Source organism: Schistocerca nitens, chromosome 4 (genome assembly GCF_023898315.1).
Source record: "Schistocerca nitens isolate TAMUIC-IGC-003100 chromosome 4, iqSchNite1.1, whole genome shotgun sequence".
Lineage (NCBI taxonomy): Eukaryota > Metazoa > Arthropoda > Insecta > Orthoptera > Acrididae > Schistocerca > Schistocerca nitens.
In genome coordinates, this window is record NC_064617.1 from 347,561,427 (window position 1) to 347,580,874 (window position 19,448).

The following is a 19,448-nucleotide window of genomic DNA, read 5'->3' on the forward strand; positions in this document are numbered from 1 at the left end:
TTTGTTTCTATGAGTGGTAGCGGGCAGACATATGATTAGATCCGTCGTAACAGTATTGTTTCAAAAATGTGTATTTCAACCGTACATTAGAAAGTGTTATAAAAAGTTACTAGGAAAGCAAAGTTTATTCGTACATTCGTGACGAACACGCCTGTCTGTTCATCATTTCGCCCATGCTGAGATCCTGCATCAGGAGGTTTGGAGCAGGCGAGGAATTTGCGCGAGCAGCGGAGGACTAAATCCGCATCAGCTTTGTTATGATCAGGACTACGCACAATGGAATTAATGTGAAGCAGTATGTAATGCAAATTATGAATATTGATCATAAATGTATCGATACTGAAGGTCTTTGATACAGGTACCAGTTAAAAGTTCACCCAGGATATGTGTACAGATTTATAAATTACCTTCCAATTTCTTTCAAGTGTTCTTTCCAATCAATTTTTTCACCTATTCAAGCAGCAATTATTAATCAGTTTTCATTATTTGCCTGGCTATATGTGCCACTATTCAAAAAACATCCCTTACTGTTCAAACAGAGCATTAGTGGTGTGCTGCCTGACTCAGTCACTTTGATTAAATATGTAGGCATAATGTTGCAAAGTGATGCAAAATGGAATGAGCATGTAAACATTATAGTAGGGAAGGCAAATGGTCACCTTCAATTTATTTGGAGAATTTTATGAAAATGTAGTTGATCTCTAAATGTGACTGCCTATATGACTAGTGTGACCCACTAGAGTACAGGTTGAGTGGTAGGGATCCACATCAGGTCAGATTGATGGAAGACATCAAAGCAGTTCAGAGGTGGGCAGCTAGATTCATTGCTGTTAGGTTCAAACAACAAGCAAATATTGTGGGGATGCTTCGGGAACTCAAATTGGAATTCCTGGAGGAATGGTGACATTCTTTTTAAGGAACACTATTGAGAAAATTTAAAGAACAGGCATTTGAAGCTGACTGCAGAACGATTCTGCTGCCGTCAATATATGTTATGTGTAAGGACCATGAAGATATGAGAAATTAGGGATCATGTGGGTGCATATGGACAGGTGCTTTTCCCTCACTCTATTTGTGAGTAGAACAAGAAAGGAAATGACTAGTAGTGGTACAAGGTACCCTCCACCATGTATCATATGGGGGATTGCAGAGGATGTACATAGACATAGAGGTGGAAAGCAATACTGGTTGATTCTTCTAGGAATGTACACTCTTGGAACCTTAACATTAAACCACACTGTGACGCAGAACATCTTTATTGCAGTGTCAGTCACTGGTGTTGGTCGATCATCTCTGTGATGCTTTCCTGCTTACTAAATGAACCTGTTACGAAACATGCTGCTCTTTTTTTAATCTCCTCTGTTTCCTCTATCAATCCTACCTGGTATGGATTCCAGACTGATGAGCAATATTCAAGTATTGGTTGAATACTTTATAAGCTACTTCCTTTGTTGATGGACTACATTTGCTGAGGATTCTTACAATGAATCTCAGTTTGGCATCTGCCTCACCTGTGATTTATATTATGTGGTTGTTCCATTTATAATGACTATGTACTAGATATTTTATCAGTGTAACTGCTTCATGTAATTGTTCTTTCTACCTATTTATGTGCAATTCGTTACATTTGTATAACAATGGAAACTCCTGGCTGGATAATACGCAAAACAAAGGAAAGGCGTGCATTCACCTATAGCTGACTGGTGTGTGGCACACAGAAAGATGCAACAGAAACATTATTTTACTAACTTCTGAGCTCTTGCTCTTTCTCAAGTAGAAGTACGCAAAAATTGAACAGACACCCAAATGCAAATGCCTGTGGCCACAGCACATACGCATGGGTGTTGGTGTGAGCCAGTGTGTGTAATTCTACTAAATAAAGAGCAAGAGTTTGAATGCTAGTAAAATACTGTTTCTGTTGTGTATTTCTATATGCCACACATCAGCCAGCTATAGGTGAGTGGTTGCCTTATTTTATTTATTATGCATTACATTTCATTAGTTGGGCTCAACTGCCAGTCCCGGGACCAAGTTTTGATCCTCTGCAGCCTTTCTGCACTTCACTACAGTTTTCTAGAACCGTGACTTTTCTGCACACAATATCATCATCCACAAAAAGTCTCATGGAACACAATATTATCAACTGGGTCATTTATAGTTATTACGAAAAGTAATGGTCCTGTAACATTCCCTTGGCATATGCCCAAATTTACTTTTCTGCTAAAAATGATATGCTGTGTTCAGTTTCCTATAATCTCTTCAGTGGAATCACACAGCTGGTATGATGTTTAACAAGATAATTCTTAGCCAGGGACACAGTATACACCAGGACTTTCCTACTGTAATGTACTGTTACAGGAACTGGTGTTGTGTAACCTGCCGATTTCCATACTCTGCTGGCTCGTTTTCCTTTAGGGTCATTATGATGCAGCCCATGACTCAGCACTGGTGATAATCAACTCCAGAAATGCATCGTCTCCATCAGCAAAGAGATGCAGCACATCACAGCTTGTCTCCTTTCACAGAGCCTTTTGTTCAGGAGTTAACAGGTATGTTAACCAATGGGCACAAACACGTGTCATATGGAGATGATCATGCACAACTGTGAAGACACTGATGTTACATAATGCTATCCACAGATCCTCATGGACAATCACAGCATTGAGCGAGGTGGCGCATACTGGACTCGCATTTGGGAGGCTGACGGTTCAATCCCACATCTGGCCATCCTGATTTAGGTTTTCCGTGACTTCCCTAAATCGATCCAGGCAAATGCCGGAATGGTTCCTTTGAAAGGGCACAGCCAACTTCCCTCCCAGTCCTTCCCTAATCTGATGAGACAAATAACAACGCTGTTTGGTCTCTTCCTCCAAACAATCCAATCCGATCCAATCACAGCAGCTGTTTGATATTGACTTCAGTCACAGCAGAAGCCAAAACACAAGGCCCACCTTGCTTAAAACAGACATGTCAGCTTTCTTTGAAGTCCTTGAACCACCAAAACACTCAAACATAAGGTAGCGCATCTTCATCATACACTTGCTGCAGATGTTCGTAAATTTCAGTGGCTGCATATTTAAATGAACACAGAAATTTATTGCACCATACTGCTCCTCTAGTGTCACCTTCAATGTCTGTGCAAAATGCAAAGAGCATCTACCAAAGCATTACTACCAACCTACCAATATCAGAATGCTGCCACCTATGGACGTTAGCACATAAAAACCTGTTCTTTTCAGAGTGACAGGAAACTATCACTGCAGATACAGGGAAAAAATCAGTCTCAGTCTATGTTGATCACCCCTTCTTGCTTTTATGTATCTATATCCACTGGACTTAGGACACTAACAATACAATACAATACAATACAACACACCAGCCAATGCCATGGCTGATAGTACACCAATAGAACCTCTACATCTACATCTACATGGTACTCTGCAAATCACATTTAAGTGCCTGACAGAGGGAGCATCAAACCACCTTCACAATAATTATCTATTATTCCAATCTCGTAAAGCGCGCAGAAAAAAATGAACACCTATATCTTTCCGTGTGAGGTTTGATTTCCCTTATTTTATTATTATAATCGTTTCTCCCTATGTAGGTTAGTGTCAACAAAGTATCTTCACATCCAAAGGAGAAATTTGGTGACTGAAATTTCATGATAAGATTCCGCCAAAATGAAAAACACCTTCGTTTTAATGATGTCCACCCCATCATTTCAGTGACGCCCTCTCCCCTATTTCAAGATAATACAAAATGTGCTGCCCTTCTTTGAACTTTTACGATGTAGTCCGTCAATCCTATCCAGTGAGGATCCCACACCGTGCAGCAGTATTCTAAAAGAGGATGGACAAGCATAGTGTAGGCAGTCTCTTTAGTAGATCTGTTACATTTTCTAAGTGTCCTGCCAATAAAATGCAGTCTTTGGTTAGTCTTCCCCACAACATTTTCTGTGTGTTCCTTCCAGTTTAAGGTGATTGTAATTACTAGGTATTTAGTTAAATTTACAGCCTTTAGATTTGACTGATCTATCATGTAATCGAAGTTTAATGGACTGGTTTTAGCACTCATGTGGATGACATCACACTTTTTGTTATATAGTGTCAACTGCCAATATTTGCACCACATGCATATCTTTTCTAAATATTTTGAAATTTATTCTGAACATCTGATGACTTTACTAGTCGATAAACGACAGCATCATCTACAAACAACCTATGATGGCTGCATAGATTGTCTCCTAAATGGTTTTTGTAGATAAGGAACAGCAAAGGGCCTATAACACTACCCTGGGGAATGCCAGGGATCACTTCTATTTTACTCGACAACTTCCCATCAATTACTACGAACTGTGACCTCTCTGACAGGAAATCACAAATCCAGTCGCATAACTGAGATGATATTCCATAAGCAAGCAATTTCACTACCTATTGTTATCCTATAAGTCACAATTTAGTGTTGATCATGACAATCAACACATTTATACTGAAAATTATCTCGAGCTTCCAGCTGAGTAAAGTGGCTAAACATTCACTTGCTTTCGGCTGAGTGCCAAAAGCTCAGGGTTTTTAACCACCTGTTGTGACTGAAAGCTGGAGAGATTTTTATCAGTATATTTCGCCATGAAAGCATGCATGCATACTCAATGCGTTTACAGCAAAGAGAAGAGACTGAAACATAAAATGACTATACATCTGAGTGTAACACATCCTAATATCATTGTCATGAACAGATTGACAGAACAAGAACAGTACTGTGTACAATATTTATGTGGAAAGTGTCTTTTGGTTTCAATAAACAATATTCACTATTTTCTCCAGTCTGGTTTTAGTCTAATCTTCTCTACTTACACTTCAACCTCCTCCTCCTCTTCTTCTTCTTCTTCATTCTTCTCCTACTTCTTCAACTACTATCAACTACTATTACTGTCTTAATCTCTGTCCAATTTCATCCCTGCATTTCTCCACTACCATATTACGTGTCTGCCATGAGTGTATTGACATACTTAACTTATTAATCGTGATATTTTATGAATACAGGCAAAGCATTCTATACTGTGCAACTGATAAAATTGTGCAAAAAATTGCTCATAAATTTTGTCTAAAATTCATGCTTTGGAAATTACCTGTGTAACTGGGACAACACCTGTGCCCACAGATACAACAACTGAGAGTGTTTTCACTTCTTCTTCACGCCCAGCTGCTCTTAGTGCCAAATTGTACTCATGTATTTCAGTCATGGCATCCAGAGTAGGATTATTGGCTATTAATCCTCCATCCAAGAACCTTCCAAATGACCTAAAAACAAAAACAATGTGTGTAAAATATTCAGCAGTACTTATATAAGCACAGCATAACTGGTTTTTAAACTTATAAGGAATAAGCAGTAAATCTCTCTGTAAACAAATCAGACAGAATAGAAAATTTAAACCCAAGTTTGTATCAGAAATGCCATAGCCCATATTGATAAAATTGAGGATATGCTAAATTACACTTAAGGCCAAACTTAGCTTTCGTATGATGTGTCACTGCCAAGTAACATAGCTCGATGAAACTTACCATACATAGGAAGAAATGCTACAATATAGCACAGAAAGTAACTGAAAGAAGTACACATTGAGGTGAACAGAAATGATACTTTTATTCAAAAGACTAATTACATTGCAGTCGTCACAATTTATGATGATCCCCTAACATTACAAACAACAGAACACATTCCTTAATTGGGTGTGTGATCCCTACAGACAGCAATGCATGCTCTGTGATGTGCTCCCATGTTAGCCTCAAGATTGGTGAGGAGTTCTCGTAGTGAGTGTCCCATTCCTACATCAGCACGGTTGGCAACTGTTGGATGGTCATTGGTACATGTGGACTTCTTGCAGTACATCTTGCCAACATATCCCAGACAAGCTCGGTGGCTTTCAAGTCAGGGAATGGGCAGCCCAGTCCACTCGCCAAATATCCTCTCATTGCAAGAGCTCCTCTACCTGAGCTGTTTGATGCAGTCACATATTGTCACCCATAAAAGTGAAGTCAACAATGTTCCCACTTCTCATCACAGAGGGTTCATCCAGCTTGGTTGATCGTAATCATTTTGGTGATGCAGGTGTTATGGTGTGGAGAGGCATAATGTTGCATGAGCAACTGACCTCCAAATTTTTGAACACGGTACACTTACTTACCAACATTACTGTGCCACTGTACTCATACCCTATGTGCTTCTTATTTGGGAGATGTTTGACCTCGTCACCACTTTTACGGAGGGTAGTGCACAATCACATCGAACAGCACAGCTCTAAGAACAAGAGGACATCCAGCGAATTGACTGGCCTGCCCTTTTGCTTGACTTAGATCACATCAAGCATGTGTGGGATGCAATGGGGAGGCACACTGGAGTACAACCACATGCACCAATGACCATCCAGCAGTTGTAAATCATGCTGGTGGAGGCACGGAAAAATCCTACCACAAGAACTGCTTACCGACCTTGTGGCCAGCCTGGGAGCACATTGCACAGTATGTTTGCCACTTGTGGTGACCACACATCTTCTTAAGAGCCGTATTCCACCTTTTGTAATGTCCAGAGGCCCACTGTGGAAAACGATTTGAGAAAGATTGGAGTCAGGTGATGGAGAAAATGTGCAGAAAATCGTCAGGATTGGGCTGTGATCATCAGAGAGGCCAAATCCCTACATGGGCTGTAGTGCCAAGGAGCAAGTAAGTAAGTAAGTAAGTAAGTAAGTAAGTAAGTCAGGGTCCATTGTAAATCACAGTCACTTCAGTGTAATTACTATTTTTGAATGAAAGTGTCATTTCTGTTAGCTTCCTTGCCTATTTTTACCAGTTACCTTCTGTACTCTACTGCAACAGTTCTTTCTATGTATGGCCCAAGTTTCATAAAGCAATTTTAATTGGAATTGATACATCATGCAAAAACTATTTTTTTCCATAAGTTTTGCACACCAGTGTAGTATCATTTGCATCCTTCACTCACTCATAAACATTCCTACTGATGATATTAACAAATCTCTTGCATACATCTAACCTTGTAGAATTACAAGACAGTCATCGCTGCTTAAATATGTGCTATACATAATTATTTCCAGTTTGAGGACACTTTTTATAGAGCAAGCTTTTCCAACACTGCCCCATACTGTATGTAGCACACACCCTTTTTCAGCCTACTAGGTTATAGATGAACAACAAGCAGGGTCGCTAACATTTTTTAGAAACTAATAACATATCTTATTTCCAGGAGAGGTGAATAAAACATATATTTCTGAAAATGAAATGTTCTCCAAATGTATGCAATATTATTTAAATAAACATGAATTTTTTGTACCGCTGACATGAAACATGGCTTTTTGGTTGGTTTTAAAAGTTTAATAACTGGCACTACAATATAAGTTTATGTCACAATAAATAAATCATTATAATAGAGGGAAACATTCCACGTGGGAGAAATATATCTAAAAACAAAGATGATGTAACTTACCAAACGAAAGCGTTGGTATGTTGATAGACACACAAACAAACAAACACACACACAAAATTCAAGCTTTCGCAACCAACGGTTGCTTCATCAGGAAAGAGGGAAGGAGAGGGAAAGACGAAAGGATGTGGGTTTTAAGGGAGAGCGTAAGGAGTCATTCCAATCCCGCGAGCGGAAAGACTTACCTTAGGGGGAAAAAAGGACAGGTATACACTCGCGCACACACACATATCCATCCGCACATATACAGACACAAGCAGACATATATCCACTCCCGGGATTGGAATGACTCCTTACCCTCTCCCTTAAAACCCACACCTTTTCGTCTTTCCCTCTCCTTCCCTCTTTCCTGATGAAGCAACCGTTAATTAATCACTTGCATTTTAAGCATGCACAATCAGTTGCCAGAGGTATTTCTTTTTCGGGAATAATATTTGCAGTCACTCAAATTTTGTATGAATTTCTTTAATTAAAATAAATAGAGAATATGAATCATCTTCACCGATATTGTATATCACACTGAATTTATCTTGAAGATCATTTTTTATCCAGACATATGAGTAGGAATGCAGTCGGTATGTAAAGACAAAACCTGTGACTACACCCACATTACTCATTATCCACTGATTGTATACATGCTGGGACTGGCAAACATGACATCATCAATGGCAACTGGTGTTTTGTACTGGCGTAGCTTGGCAGAGGGGGCTTCGGACTGATGTCAGGCGACAGAGTGCATTTTGTACCGACGTCTGAGGGTAGAGCGTGTTTCGTACCAATATCGGAGGGCAGAGCGTGTTTCGTGCCACTGTCAGAGGGCAGAGCGTGTTTCGTGCCACTGTCAGAGGGCAGAGCGTGTTTCGTGCCACTTTCAGAGGGCAGAGCGTGTTTCGTGCCACTGTCAGAGGGCAGAGCGTGTTTCGTACAGACGTCAGAGGGCAGAGGACAGAGCTGTGTGCCGCCGGGGACCCCATGCTGTGGGGGTGCCCTGTGCCAATGCTACATGACACCAGGGGGTTCTATGCTGACACTGTGCGCCAGAGGTGGCCCCTTCCCGACGCTGTGCACCAGAAGCAGCCCCGTGGCAATGTTGTGTGGTAGATGGGGCTCTGAACTGATGGTGTGTGGCAGTTGGGGCTCAGAACTGACATTATGTGGCAGATGGGGCTTTATACCGATGTTGGTTGGCAGAGGATGCTTCGTACAGGCATTGGATGGCACAGCATGCTTTGTATCGATGTAGTGTATCTAAGGATGCTTGGTACGAATGTGCTGTAGCAAAGGACGCTTGGTACCGATGTCGCGTAGTGGAGGATGCCTCATAGTGATGTTGCGTAGCGAAGGATGTTTCGCAGTGATGTCGCGTAGCAGAGGGTGCTCCGTACTGATATCGAGTAGCAGAGGATGCTCCATACTGATGTCACGTAGCAGAGGATGCTCCCGTACTGATTTCACGTAGCAGAGGATGCTCCCGTACTGATGTCACATAGCAGAGGATGCTTTGTACAGATGTCACATAGCAGAGGATGCTTCATACCAATGTTGCATAGCAGAGAGGACTTCATACTTACGTTGTGTGGCATTACTGCTGTAAGCTGCACTTGGCATTGGCAAAGGGTCAATCTTTGTAGCACACTTTAAACAAACCAAAAATGTTTTGATGAGCTATGTAAAGGTTTCTAATTGGCCCCAGTTATGTAATTTAAAGGTTAAGATAGGCTTGACGATGATTGACTGACTGACTGACTTACTTATGCTGTTCCCAGGTGGAAATTACATGATACCTCTCCTGTTCTCTCTTCACCACATGCGTGCATTTTTGGAGGAGACTGCCGAGATGTGTACATAAACTTAGTCAGCAATCTCTCAGATGAATTTAGTCTCCGTCTAAATTTAAGAGGCATCGGAAATGTCACGATTAGGCTTGATGACGTTTGTGCATGTGCACTGACCCAATCTCCAAGAATGACATCTTTCCCCAAATGAACACAAAATACATGTGTACTTTTCCAGACAAGTAGAGACTTGTTGATACTGCACATTCACATTCAAGGAATCAATGATGTGATCTCAAAACATCTAATATTTTACTGAGTTGATGTAATTTCATCAGTAGAAATGGCAAACGTTTTGCACTGCAAGATAAGGCAATACCCAATCATGGCCACTATAATGTTTGGCTAACTTTGAAAAGGAGATGAATGTACAGTAAATTTCTTTTCTTACCTACATGTACATGTATTAAATTCAGAAACTGAAATTTTTGTTCAGTACCATGACAATGATGATGTTTACACTGTTCCAACAGTGTAAGTCAGTCAGTCACTGCCATGTGTATCCTAACCTGTAAGCTGGATCAGTAGAACCAGTAAGCAATTTTTTTCCTTTAAAGTACTGTTTTAACTTTAGTATAAAGATTAAACTATCATCGTTGAAAAGTGCACCTTAACCCGTACATTACATCAGTATTACCAAAAAGCGAGCCAAACCAGTTTTGTACTACTGCTGAAAGATAACTCAAAGACAATATTTAGTTTCTTTAAAGTGACATGTTAGTGGTGGAACAACGATTGAAATATTGTCACATCAAATGCATTTTAACCTCTGACTTAGATCAGTAGCACCAATAAGCTAGTCATGTTTGTTTTGTAATGTCGTAGCACTGAATCTTATAGTCTATTGTACTCTGCAATGAGTGGGGTACGCAGACCAAGCTTTACTTCTTGCCAGCAACAACACTGTTAAGCAGCCCTCTCTGCCACACAACTCTGGTATGAAGCACACACTGCACGCAACATCTGTATGAAGCACCTGCTGCCACATAACATTTGTGTATACTATACCTGCTACATTTCAAAGACTGTAAAATATAAACACGTCTGTGTGCTTGGATATGATTTGTACAGACGTAAGCGGTATCACAATTTTCAGCACAATATATTTATCTTCCACATAAATAAATGGCCGAATAAGTATTCTAGAGTTGGATTCAAATTATATTAATTAATAGACATCATCACACCTTTTCATTAAAGCAGAAAGCTATCAGGCGCTACAATCTGATGATTTTCCTTTTTTCTTCATGTACGCCTAAGGCAACTTTATGATCAAGTTTGTACCTACAATGACACACCAGCTTAGATACTTATGTGTTAACTGGATCTGGAAGGGCTTAAACCACAGCAATATACTAATAAATTTTTAAACAATGTAAAGAAGAATTAGTTCATTCAGTACATAATTAAATAAGAAGGAACACTTATTTTAACTCTGGAGTATGCACTATCCAGGGGATAGGGCTTACCCTCTGGGGATGTGTACCACAATTGTATAACACTGCTTTAGTTCAACTAATGAAAGTGCTACAGATTGGTTTCACTCAGAGGAATGACTGGTTAGCTCAGTCAACTGAAAAACTAAAGGGTGGTTCCAGGTGAAGAATGAATACATGGTTCAACCAACAGTGAAACTATGGACTGGTTTCACTGGAAAATAATGGATGAATGATTCTGTCAATATGCAAAACTAGTACAGACTGTGTTGACTGTTTCCATTTGGCAGCTCAGCAGACTGGTTTCACTCTACAGAAGTGAATAAACAATAATTCAGTAAACAATAATTCACCAATACATACAACTACAACCTGCTGAATCAATTTTTTTCACTTGTTCCCAGACTGATTTCACTCAAAAGAATGAATCAATAATTCAACCAATACACAGAACTACAAATGAATAAGTCAATTGTTTTCCAACAATAGACTGAATTGACTGTTTTCATTTGGTTATTCCCATCACTATAGGCTACCTGCCAAGCAGTCCTATTGTATGGCACCATGCACAAGTTCTGCACATGCATGACCCACGTGCACATGGGAGCTCGGCTGAGGCATATGTGCATGTATGCTGCTGCCAGGCTCCCTGGCTGTCCTCAAGTGAGCTGTTTTCTCACCCCTGTGCACCAATGACTGCTGTCTCCCAGCTGCCTGAAAGCTGGCACTCGAGCTGGAAAGACTTGCAATAGACAGTGCCTAGCTATGGGTTTCCCCTCTTGTTTAAATACTGCCTGAAATTTTTATGGAATATTTTACACATGTGTTCTTACAGAAAGAACCACTGAGTTGCAAAATGAACTACAGGATCACAAATGTAAATGACGTGTTATGTTTATAAACTGGTACAACTAGACAAAATTTATTCTTACAACATTTGAAGTCCCAACATAAAATAATTCAATTCACTATGGAGCTGGGACGTGGTTCTATAAACGTCTTGAGACTTAATACAGATATTAGCATAAAGAAACATTTATTTGAAATTTACCGAAAAACAACAGCTACCCATACTGCAATATCTACACACTACTACTGGTATACAAAATACTTGTAAACATGTCACTTTCAATTCTACGGTACAGTTCTGTTATCTGAATCTGCCTTTCAAACTCAATTATAGATTATCAAACTTGTCACTTTCAGTAATGACTATAGATTTAGCCTGATTGATAATATTATATGAACAAAGAAAATATATAAAATTACACCACTTCTGTAAGCTGGCCAACAGGAACCAGTCAGTAGTTACAAAAAGTGGTGCACTATCCAATTCATTAGTAAAATATATGAGCCTTGCAAAAAGTTGAAGTCTTACAACTAAAGAGCTATGTTTTAAAGTACAGCTTAGCTAAATTATTACTCAATAGTTAAGACAAAATGGACCTCTAGCACACAGTGGCATTTATAAACGCGCAGTGGAAAAGTGTACATTTACCAGTAGTCATAGCTGTGGTAATTATTAGGATATTAGAGAAGCTGGAGACTAGAAGGGAAAGATTCTACCTTGCAGAAAAATTTTTAATAGAAAACCACTCATACAATGTGGATTGTGACATTTTACATACTGTTAAGAAAAAGTTATATTACTGGAAACACTTGAAATCAATGAACACATGACACACAATGCCAGCTTAGTTTTAATCACTAAACACAATTTCATTTTCCCATGTTAAATTAAGTTCAGGTATGCAACTGTCACATTACAATAATAATTCTGACTTTCTTTTTCAATTTTTGTTAAATCTGATTATTTCTACACTTTCTTAAGCTTTCACTTTTTTGTTAAATATAATATTTCTGTGTAAAAGAAGAGGAAGCATCCTTTCCTTTGTAAACACATTGTAGCTCATCATTTTATGCTATATTTTAAAAGCTCCAGAGAAATACTTCTATGATTCTGGATTGGGGGGAGTAATACTGAGTAGGAATAGTTCGAAGAAGATTCATATTCAAGTAAGCTACAATTTCTCATCACCGATATTGCTGCTAGAAATACTGCTGCTGCAGTTACAATTTAGTTCTGATTAATTGTCTTCATCTTGTTTTTTAACAGGTGAATCTCATGGAAAACCAGTACAAAGACAGGTTTCCAAGATTTGTTCAGAGAAGACAAAACAATCTACTGACAAAGCAAGCAGGAAAGAAACAAGCTGGTATTGCCCTGACTGCAACGTATACCTCTCTGCATGCCACAGTACTTCAAACTTTTCTGTGCATTTGTCACTTACATGTGAAGTTGCTCTAGAACTCGCCTTGCAATAAGTGTAATTACACCCCAGATCACGTAAGAAACAGATCAACTGAGTGTTTGCTCTGGCAGGCAACCCTCGACATGAAACAGCACCAACGACTAGATATTGTTCTATTCAGTGAAGTGAGTGACAACCTTGTGTGAAGGCAAGGATCCCAGAGTGCTGCCCACAGACTAGTGGCTGCAAAGTACAGCTGTTTACCTCTTTTCTGAGAAAGCATCACTAGTGGATCAGGTCATCATGCTGAGTGCCTGGATGTATATTAACTGTGGAAGGAGAAGACATACAAGCCCTGGACTAAAAGTGTTCAGATTTCCCATAAAATATGAAAAAAAAGTTTATGAAAGTGGATTTTAAATTCAGGTGAATTATATACCACTTACGAGTAAAAAATAAAAACATATGGATAACAAAGATTATCCCATAATGTGATAACATTTAGGAGCAGTACCTGAATTGTCACCTTGCAATTGAAAATAGCTCTATTGACGAAACTGCTATAGTGCAATAAAGGAATAATATAACTTACAGTCAAATGGCGGCAATGATTTCATTTAAAAAGTATATAACAACTGTGGTCTTCAGCCATGGAAAAATTTGCACATGATATTTCCACGTTCTAAAGCCTCGTGCGTACTGGAACAAATGGAAGACAACATGACTGAACTTGTGTAAAGCCTCAGCCACACACCAGTGAAGGGAAGTGAACACAAATGAATGAGCATTCGCAGACAATTCTCTGGAATTCACTAGCATTTGTTTGTACCTGTGGACAAGTGTCCACCTTAGATGGATGGAAGGAGAACATGAGAGAATGAGCACAGGTGCCAAGCCTACTGATGTTGCATATTTTTTCCTTCAGTAATAATACTCACACAGGTTTCACATGATAACAGCACTAGTTATAGTTACAATGTAAATCTTTAATGCTGAGACAGTATTATTCTGTCTGGCGTTTTTGATGAAGGAATCTAAATGGACTAGGACAATAGGTATGCAAGTGTCTGAATTTTTACATAACTGTGAAATGCTTTGAGGTAGTGCAATTAAAACTAAATTGCAGCTATAGCCTCCTTTAGTAGTATTCCAAAACTTTATGCACATTTTGGTTGATGTCTTTCATTGTCTCCTCATTATAGTTGAGGAGGAAATTTAAAAGCAGAGCATTAATTACAAACAATGAACTTCAAGTACTTAAGAACAGAAGACTACTTTTTGTGATGCTAGTGCTGGAGTGGAGAGAACACCAGATTCCTTCCACTAGAAACTAAGCACTGAAGGGAAAGCAGCATTACAAACAGGATATGTTTCACGTATGAAGCAAGTAATGTCATGTGGAAGAAGAGATTAGGAGGTATGTGTTTCTGAACTTTTTGAAAAACGTCAGCCACATGGTGGATAGTGGGTGAACTCCAAATAAAACTCGACAAAGTCGTTTGCTCACACCCACATATCTGTTGCACACGAGAGAATGGAGCCAGCACTGATTTTCATTCACTTAGTATTAACCAGACTCAAAATATTCTTGCAGTAGAGACAACATTCCCAGAACTGAAAAACTGAAATGTAATCTAGAACAGTCTTTTGAACGTGGTACTAACTAATGTAATGATCTGAAAATGAAAGTATTTAAATTAGTCCAACAAAGCTTGAAAATAAAGAACTCCATTAGCAAATGCCAGATAAAAAAATTCCTTTTTATGAAGCTAATGCTGCTTGAGCTACTATAGTTATTAATGAAATATAAATATGTATTTCACATTTTTCTGTTAGACAGTTATTGTTACAGGCAATGTCAAATTGCTGGATATGGATCCAGGAAAGCTGCACAATAGAAACCTATATTATGCTCATATTGAAGAGCAATCATTCATGAACAGCAGGAAAGAAAAGCTTGCACACACAGCAGTTTCCCTAAAATTTACTTCTGATACTGGTTCTTCAGCAGTGTGTGAGGGATCAAGTGATACGACTAATCTGCCATCACCTGAACTGAAAGTGAGTACACCAAGAAAAGCATAGAGTGCAGCTAGTTGCCTTCTGGCAGAAACGAATGAAACACCACAAAAGTGTGAAGCATTTCCAGACGTGAAAGAAATCACAGAAATGCCTGAGAGACAAGTTAAATAAAACTCTGTGTTGGGCATGATGGTAATATTCCAAAGAAGCAAAAACTGAAACAGGAAAATTCATAACATGAACAGATCTTTATAAAACAAATCTTCCAACTTGTCAAAAATTAAGGGTACATTGCTGCATGGTAGCAACTCACATAATAATGACCATGTGTTCAACAGTTGCTGTTTCCCTTCTCTTTATTCCAGGGCACTGGCTGCATTGCAATGCACTTATTTTTATGATTAAAGGTATCTGCAGTAACTGGAAACTGCCTATTTCACACTCTTTGTCTAATTCTGGCATGAAACAGGCGGACTTATTTGGTCTTACAGGAACTAATTATTTTATTGCAAAATGCAAACTTTGAACAGAAATTGACTGGTTGTGATCAGGGAGCTAGTAATCAAAGCGTACTCAAACATTTACAGAAAGATCTTACTTCAGTGCAAAGGGACAGTAAATGTTTGCTATTTATGATGTTCCAGATTTATTTGAAAGCATACAAAACAATATTATTAGTGGCAACTTCACTTTCAACAATCCTGTTGTTTCATTTGATGACAGAATGTCGCTAAAACTCACTGACAGTAAATGACAACCTGATTCATTAAAGAAAATGAATGTGAAAATGGCAGTACTAGTTCTCAGCCACTCTGTTGCTGCTGCTATGAGAACATGTATAGGAACTAAGGAATTGCAGAACAATACAGTTCAAAACACAGCTTGCTTTACAGACTTTATGAACAATCTGTTTGACATGTTGGTTAGCAGTATGGAGTTTTCCCCAAATCCACATAGATGTGCAGTATCAGAACAATGTCCAATAGTAATAGCAACTATAGAAAGGGGAAAAGAAGTTTTAAATACTGCGCACAAAATTGACAGACAGGTAAAATAACAATGCCGCCATGCATTATAGGCTTGATACAGATTGTTAATGCTATTGCCAAGTTTTTTAAAGAGAAACAAACTGTTGTCATTAAGTTTTTACTGACTGGGAGGTTGAATCAAGATGCTTTAGAGAGTTTATTTTCAGTGTACCATCAGAAAGGTAGTTACAACCAGATCCCAACAGTAAGAACACTATGGTGCTCATTCTGCACCAGCATTATTAATTCACTAATGAAACCTGACACTTCAAACTGTGAGAGTGACACTGACTAGATGGCTGTTACTGAACAACAGTGATATGGAAATGTGAAAATCCCTAACACTCCTGGTTCCTCTATGGATGGAGGAGAAAAAAAAAAGTTTATAAATTCTGTAAAACAAGTTGCATTTTGAGCTGAATTGTTCTGCAATTCCTTAGTTGCTATACATGTTCCCAGTGGCATCAACGGTGGAGAATATCTGTCTTCATCTTAGAAAGATCTTTCTTCTGAACAGAGTTCAGTTGCATATTTTTCTGGCTACTTAGCACATAAATATATCCAAAAGTATGGTTGCTTGAGATGTAGAGAGATAATTATTGGTAGCAGTAAGCTTGAAGAGGAGAGAGCATTATTTATTCTAAATAAATGTTATATAACTGGCAATTAGAAAAATGAAAACAATTTTTGACAATATAATGTAATTATGCCTAATTATAACCTCCTTTTACATGTGTTTGCCATCACTAGGTGAATAGAGCTCGTATCTATCCAATTACATTATAACTGGCAATTGGAGTGACATGTCAGGTGGGCTCAGAACTCCAACTATTGAGTTCAGTTATGCTATTGAGATGTCTTTGCAGGCACAGGAGTTATATTTTGTACAGTTTAATTATAAGACAAATATAAAGTTTAGGGAACTTAACTACGTGAAATACGCACTTGAAAAATTTCACTGGTTGAATGACGAAGAATGTAAAGAGTGTAGACTTTTTATTTTATATCATCTTGTAAATTATATTGCAGTTGCAGAACTATGTTCAGAGATAAGTTTTGTAAAACTCTCTCAAAACTTAAGGTGTTAAAAATATGTAGTTTATTTGCATTTTGTTAAAATGACAAATAAAAAATAGTGTTACACTGCACTAATCGGTTTCAATGTATTTCCTTCACCACTCCACTTCATTTAACAAAAAGCAGAACTGTTTGTGACAATAGAAGATGTGCTAAAAGTGTACTGAAGACATTTACAGTGTCATAATTTCCTTTTTTGGCTAATACAATTCTTGAAGAGATAGTTGTTCGGTGAATAGAGAAAATGACAGTCATTTACAACTAACTGTATTCATATGCAAATTATGAATGTGGTTAACAGTGACTATAGAAATACTTATTACAAAAGCCAAAACTGATTTTTAAGTTTGTTTACCATCTCAGTGTGAAAAGTATACTGTCATTATAATTCAGCTAATCACTCTGCATCCACTATGCAAAACAGAGGATTACGTCTGTAATGTCAGGACATGATACCGAATGGTACATGAGTTGTATTTATGACAGGAATTGTGCTTGAATCATTACCTGATTTACTTAAGGCCACGAACACAATACAGTTAGTACAAAGGTGACACGGGTGAAATGTATGCGGAAAATGGGAAGGGGGGGGGGGAGGGGGGGGGGGGAAGTGCAGCAAATGTGGTCAGTCACTTGTGCTGATAAAAGGTCCTCAGATCAGCCCTGCTTCTACACCTATTATTTATCAATTATTATTTGAATGCAGTGAAATCTGTGAGTTTTTTTGTACATAATCATTTTAATGTCAGGCAGGAGCAGTTGGACAGGAAAAAAAACATTTCTTGTGATAGCCATAAAAGCTTCCTGATAAATTATCAGATTTATGCAGTCATGTAGCTTACATGGTCATCATCCTCCATGCTCTCTATTTCGCAGAGCGTTTGATATGGATTATGGTAATAAAAAAATCTCCACATGCAGATATATCTCTAAGAAGCTCTCACATTCTTCTCAACTTCTTTGAATTTAATCAGTGCGTTTCCTGGCAAATGTTACATATCTTTCATGAATGTAACTATAAATAAACAATAGTTATCAAGCAGAAGCCAATTGGTTTTGAGTCAATAGTGGTAAGACCACAGCACGGGGGATGTTGGTGTATAAGCAGGTGGCACAAACAGTGAAGGGTAAGTATCCAGGAGGTAAAGGGATGGGGAAGGTGGAGAGCCGCTGAAAGACGTGGTTGGTATCTTTCACGTGGGAGGCTAGATTAAGGGCACTTGGTTGGAGGTGTTGGTCAATGAAGAATGGAATTCTTTTAGTGGTTACACAAAAACTAGCCACAATGGGGCATCCAGGATTGTTGGGTTTATGGCTTTTTGGAAGCAAGTAGAAAGTGGGTGTGCGAGGTGTCGTAGCGGTGAGGAGGGAAATGGATTCAGGGGAGAGATTCTGGGAAGGGCCTAAGGCTTTGAGCAGGGGTTGGAGGTTGTGTTGGACATCTGGGATGGGATCACTCTTGCAGCATTTATAGGTGAAGAAAGCAGGTATTTAGCAGAGCCTTCTGTCAGTTAGTCACTGTGATTCGTAACAACAGTGGTGAAACTTTTTTTCTGCTGGTAGTATGACTAGGTCAGGGTTTGTTATGAGGTTGTGTATGGCTATTTTTTCTCCTTCTGAAAGGTTGGTGTTCTGAGGAAGGGACCCAGGGAAGGATGGTGAGGCCAGGTTGGAGGTAATAAATTCCTGGAAGGTGACCAGAGGGTGGTTAAGTTGGAGGGAGGGAGGATCACCGTTGGATGGTGGTATGGACTGAGTGAGTTAGAATTAGGTTGGTTTGGCTGGCGAGATTGGCGGGGAAGAAGTGTTTCCATAGCAAGGATTGGGATAAGGAGGGGGGGGGGGGGGCTTTGACAAATCCAGCATGGTTAAATTTGGGCATAGGGCTAAAGGTGAGGCCTTTGGATAGGACTGAAATGTCTGTGGAGCTGAGAATTTGGTGAAAAGATTATCAACAGTGTTACTGGAATGTTTTGGCTCTAGATTTGGTGGGGTTTTGGTAGGGAGTTTTGGGAGCTGTGGCAAGTTGAAAAGGCCAGCTAGGCAGGGTTTAGGTGCTATGAGGGATGGAGGAGGAGGAGGAGGAGGAGGAGGAGGAGGAGGAACACTTGGATACAGGTTGGATAATGGTGCCACAAGGCAGCAGTAGGATATCAACAGGTTGGAAAACTTGTGGAGGTGGCATCCGTACAGCTCCTCCAGGTGCTGGAGAGCAAGGGATTCGCTTTCAGACCTGTGATGTATGATGCAGGGATTGCACATCAGCAGTATCTTGTGGAGGGAACAGAGGTGGTTCTGGGA

At 39.1% G+C, this 19,448-nt stretch overlaps 1 protein-coding gene across 1 annotated transcript in view; it reads right to left on the reverse strand.

Annotated features, from left to right (window-relative positions):
• LOC126251734 (85/88 kDa calcium-independent phospholipase A2-like) overlaps positions 1-19,448 on the reverse strand; it is a 188,426-nt gene that overhangs the window by 38,881 nt on the left and 130,097 nt on the right. Inside the window, exon 10 of the mRNA XM_049952340.1 lies at positions 5,132-5,303. Within this exon, the coding sequence (XP_049808297.1) occupies positions 5,132-5,303 (172 nt within the window). The remainder of the gene's footprint in view (positions 1-5,131; positions 5,304-19,448) is intronic.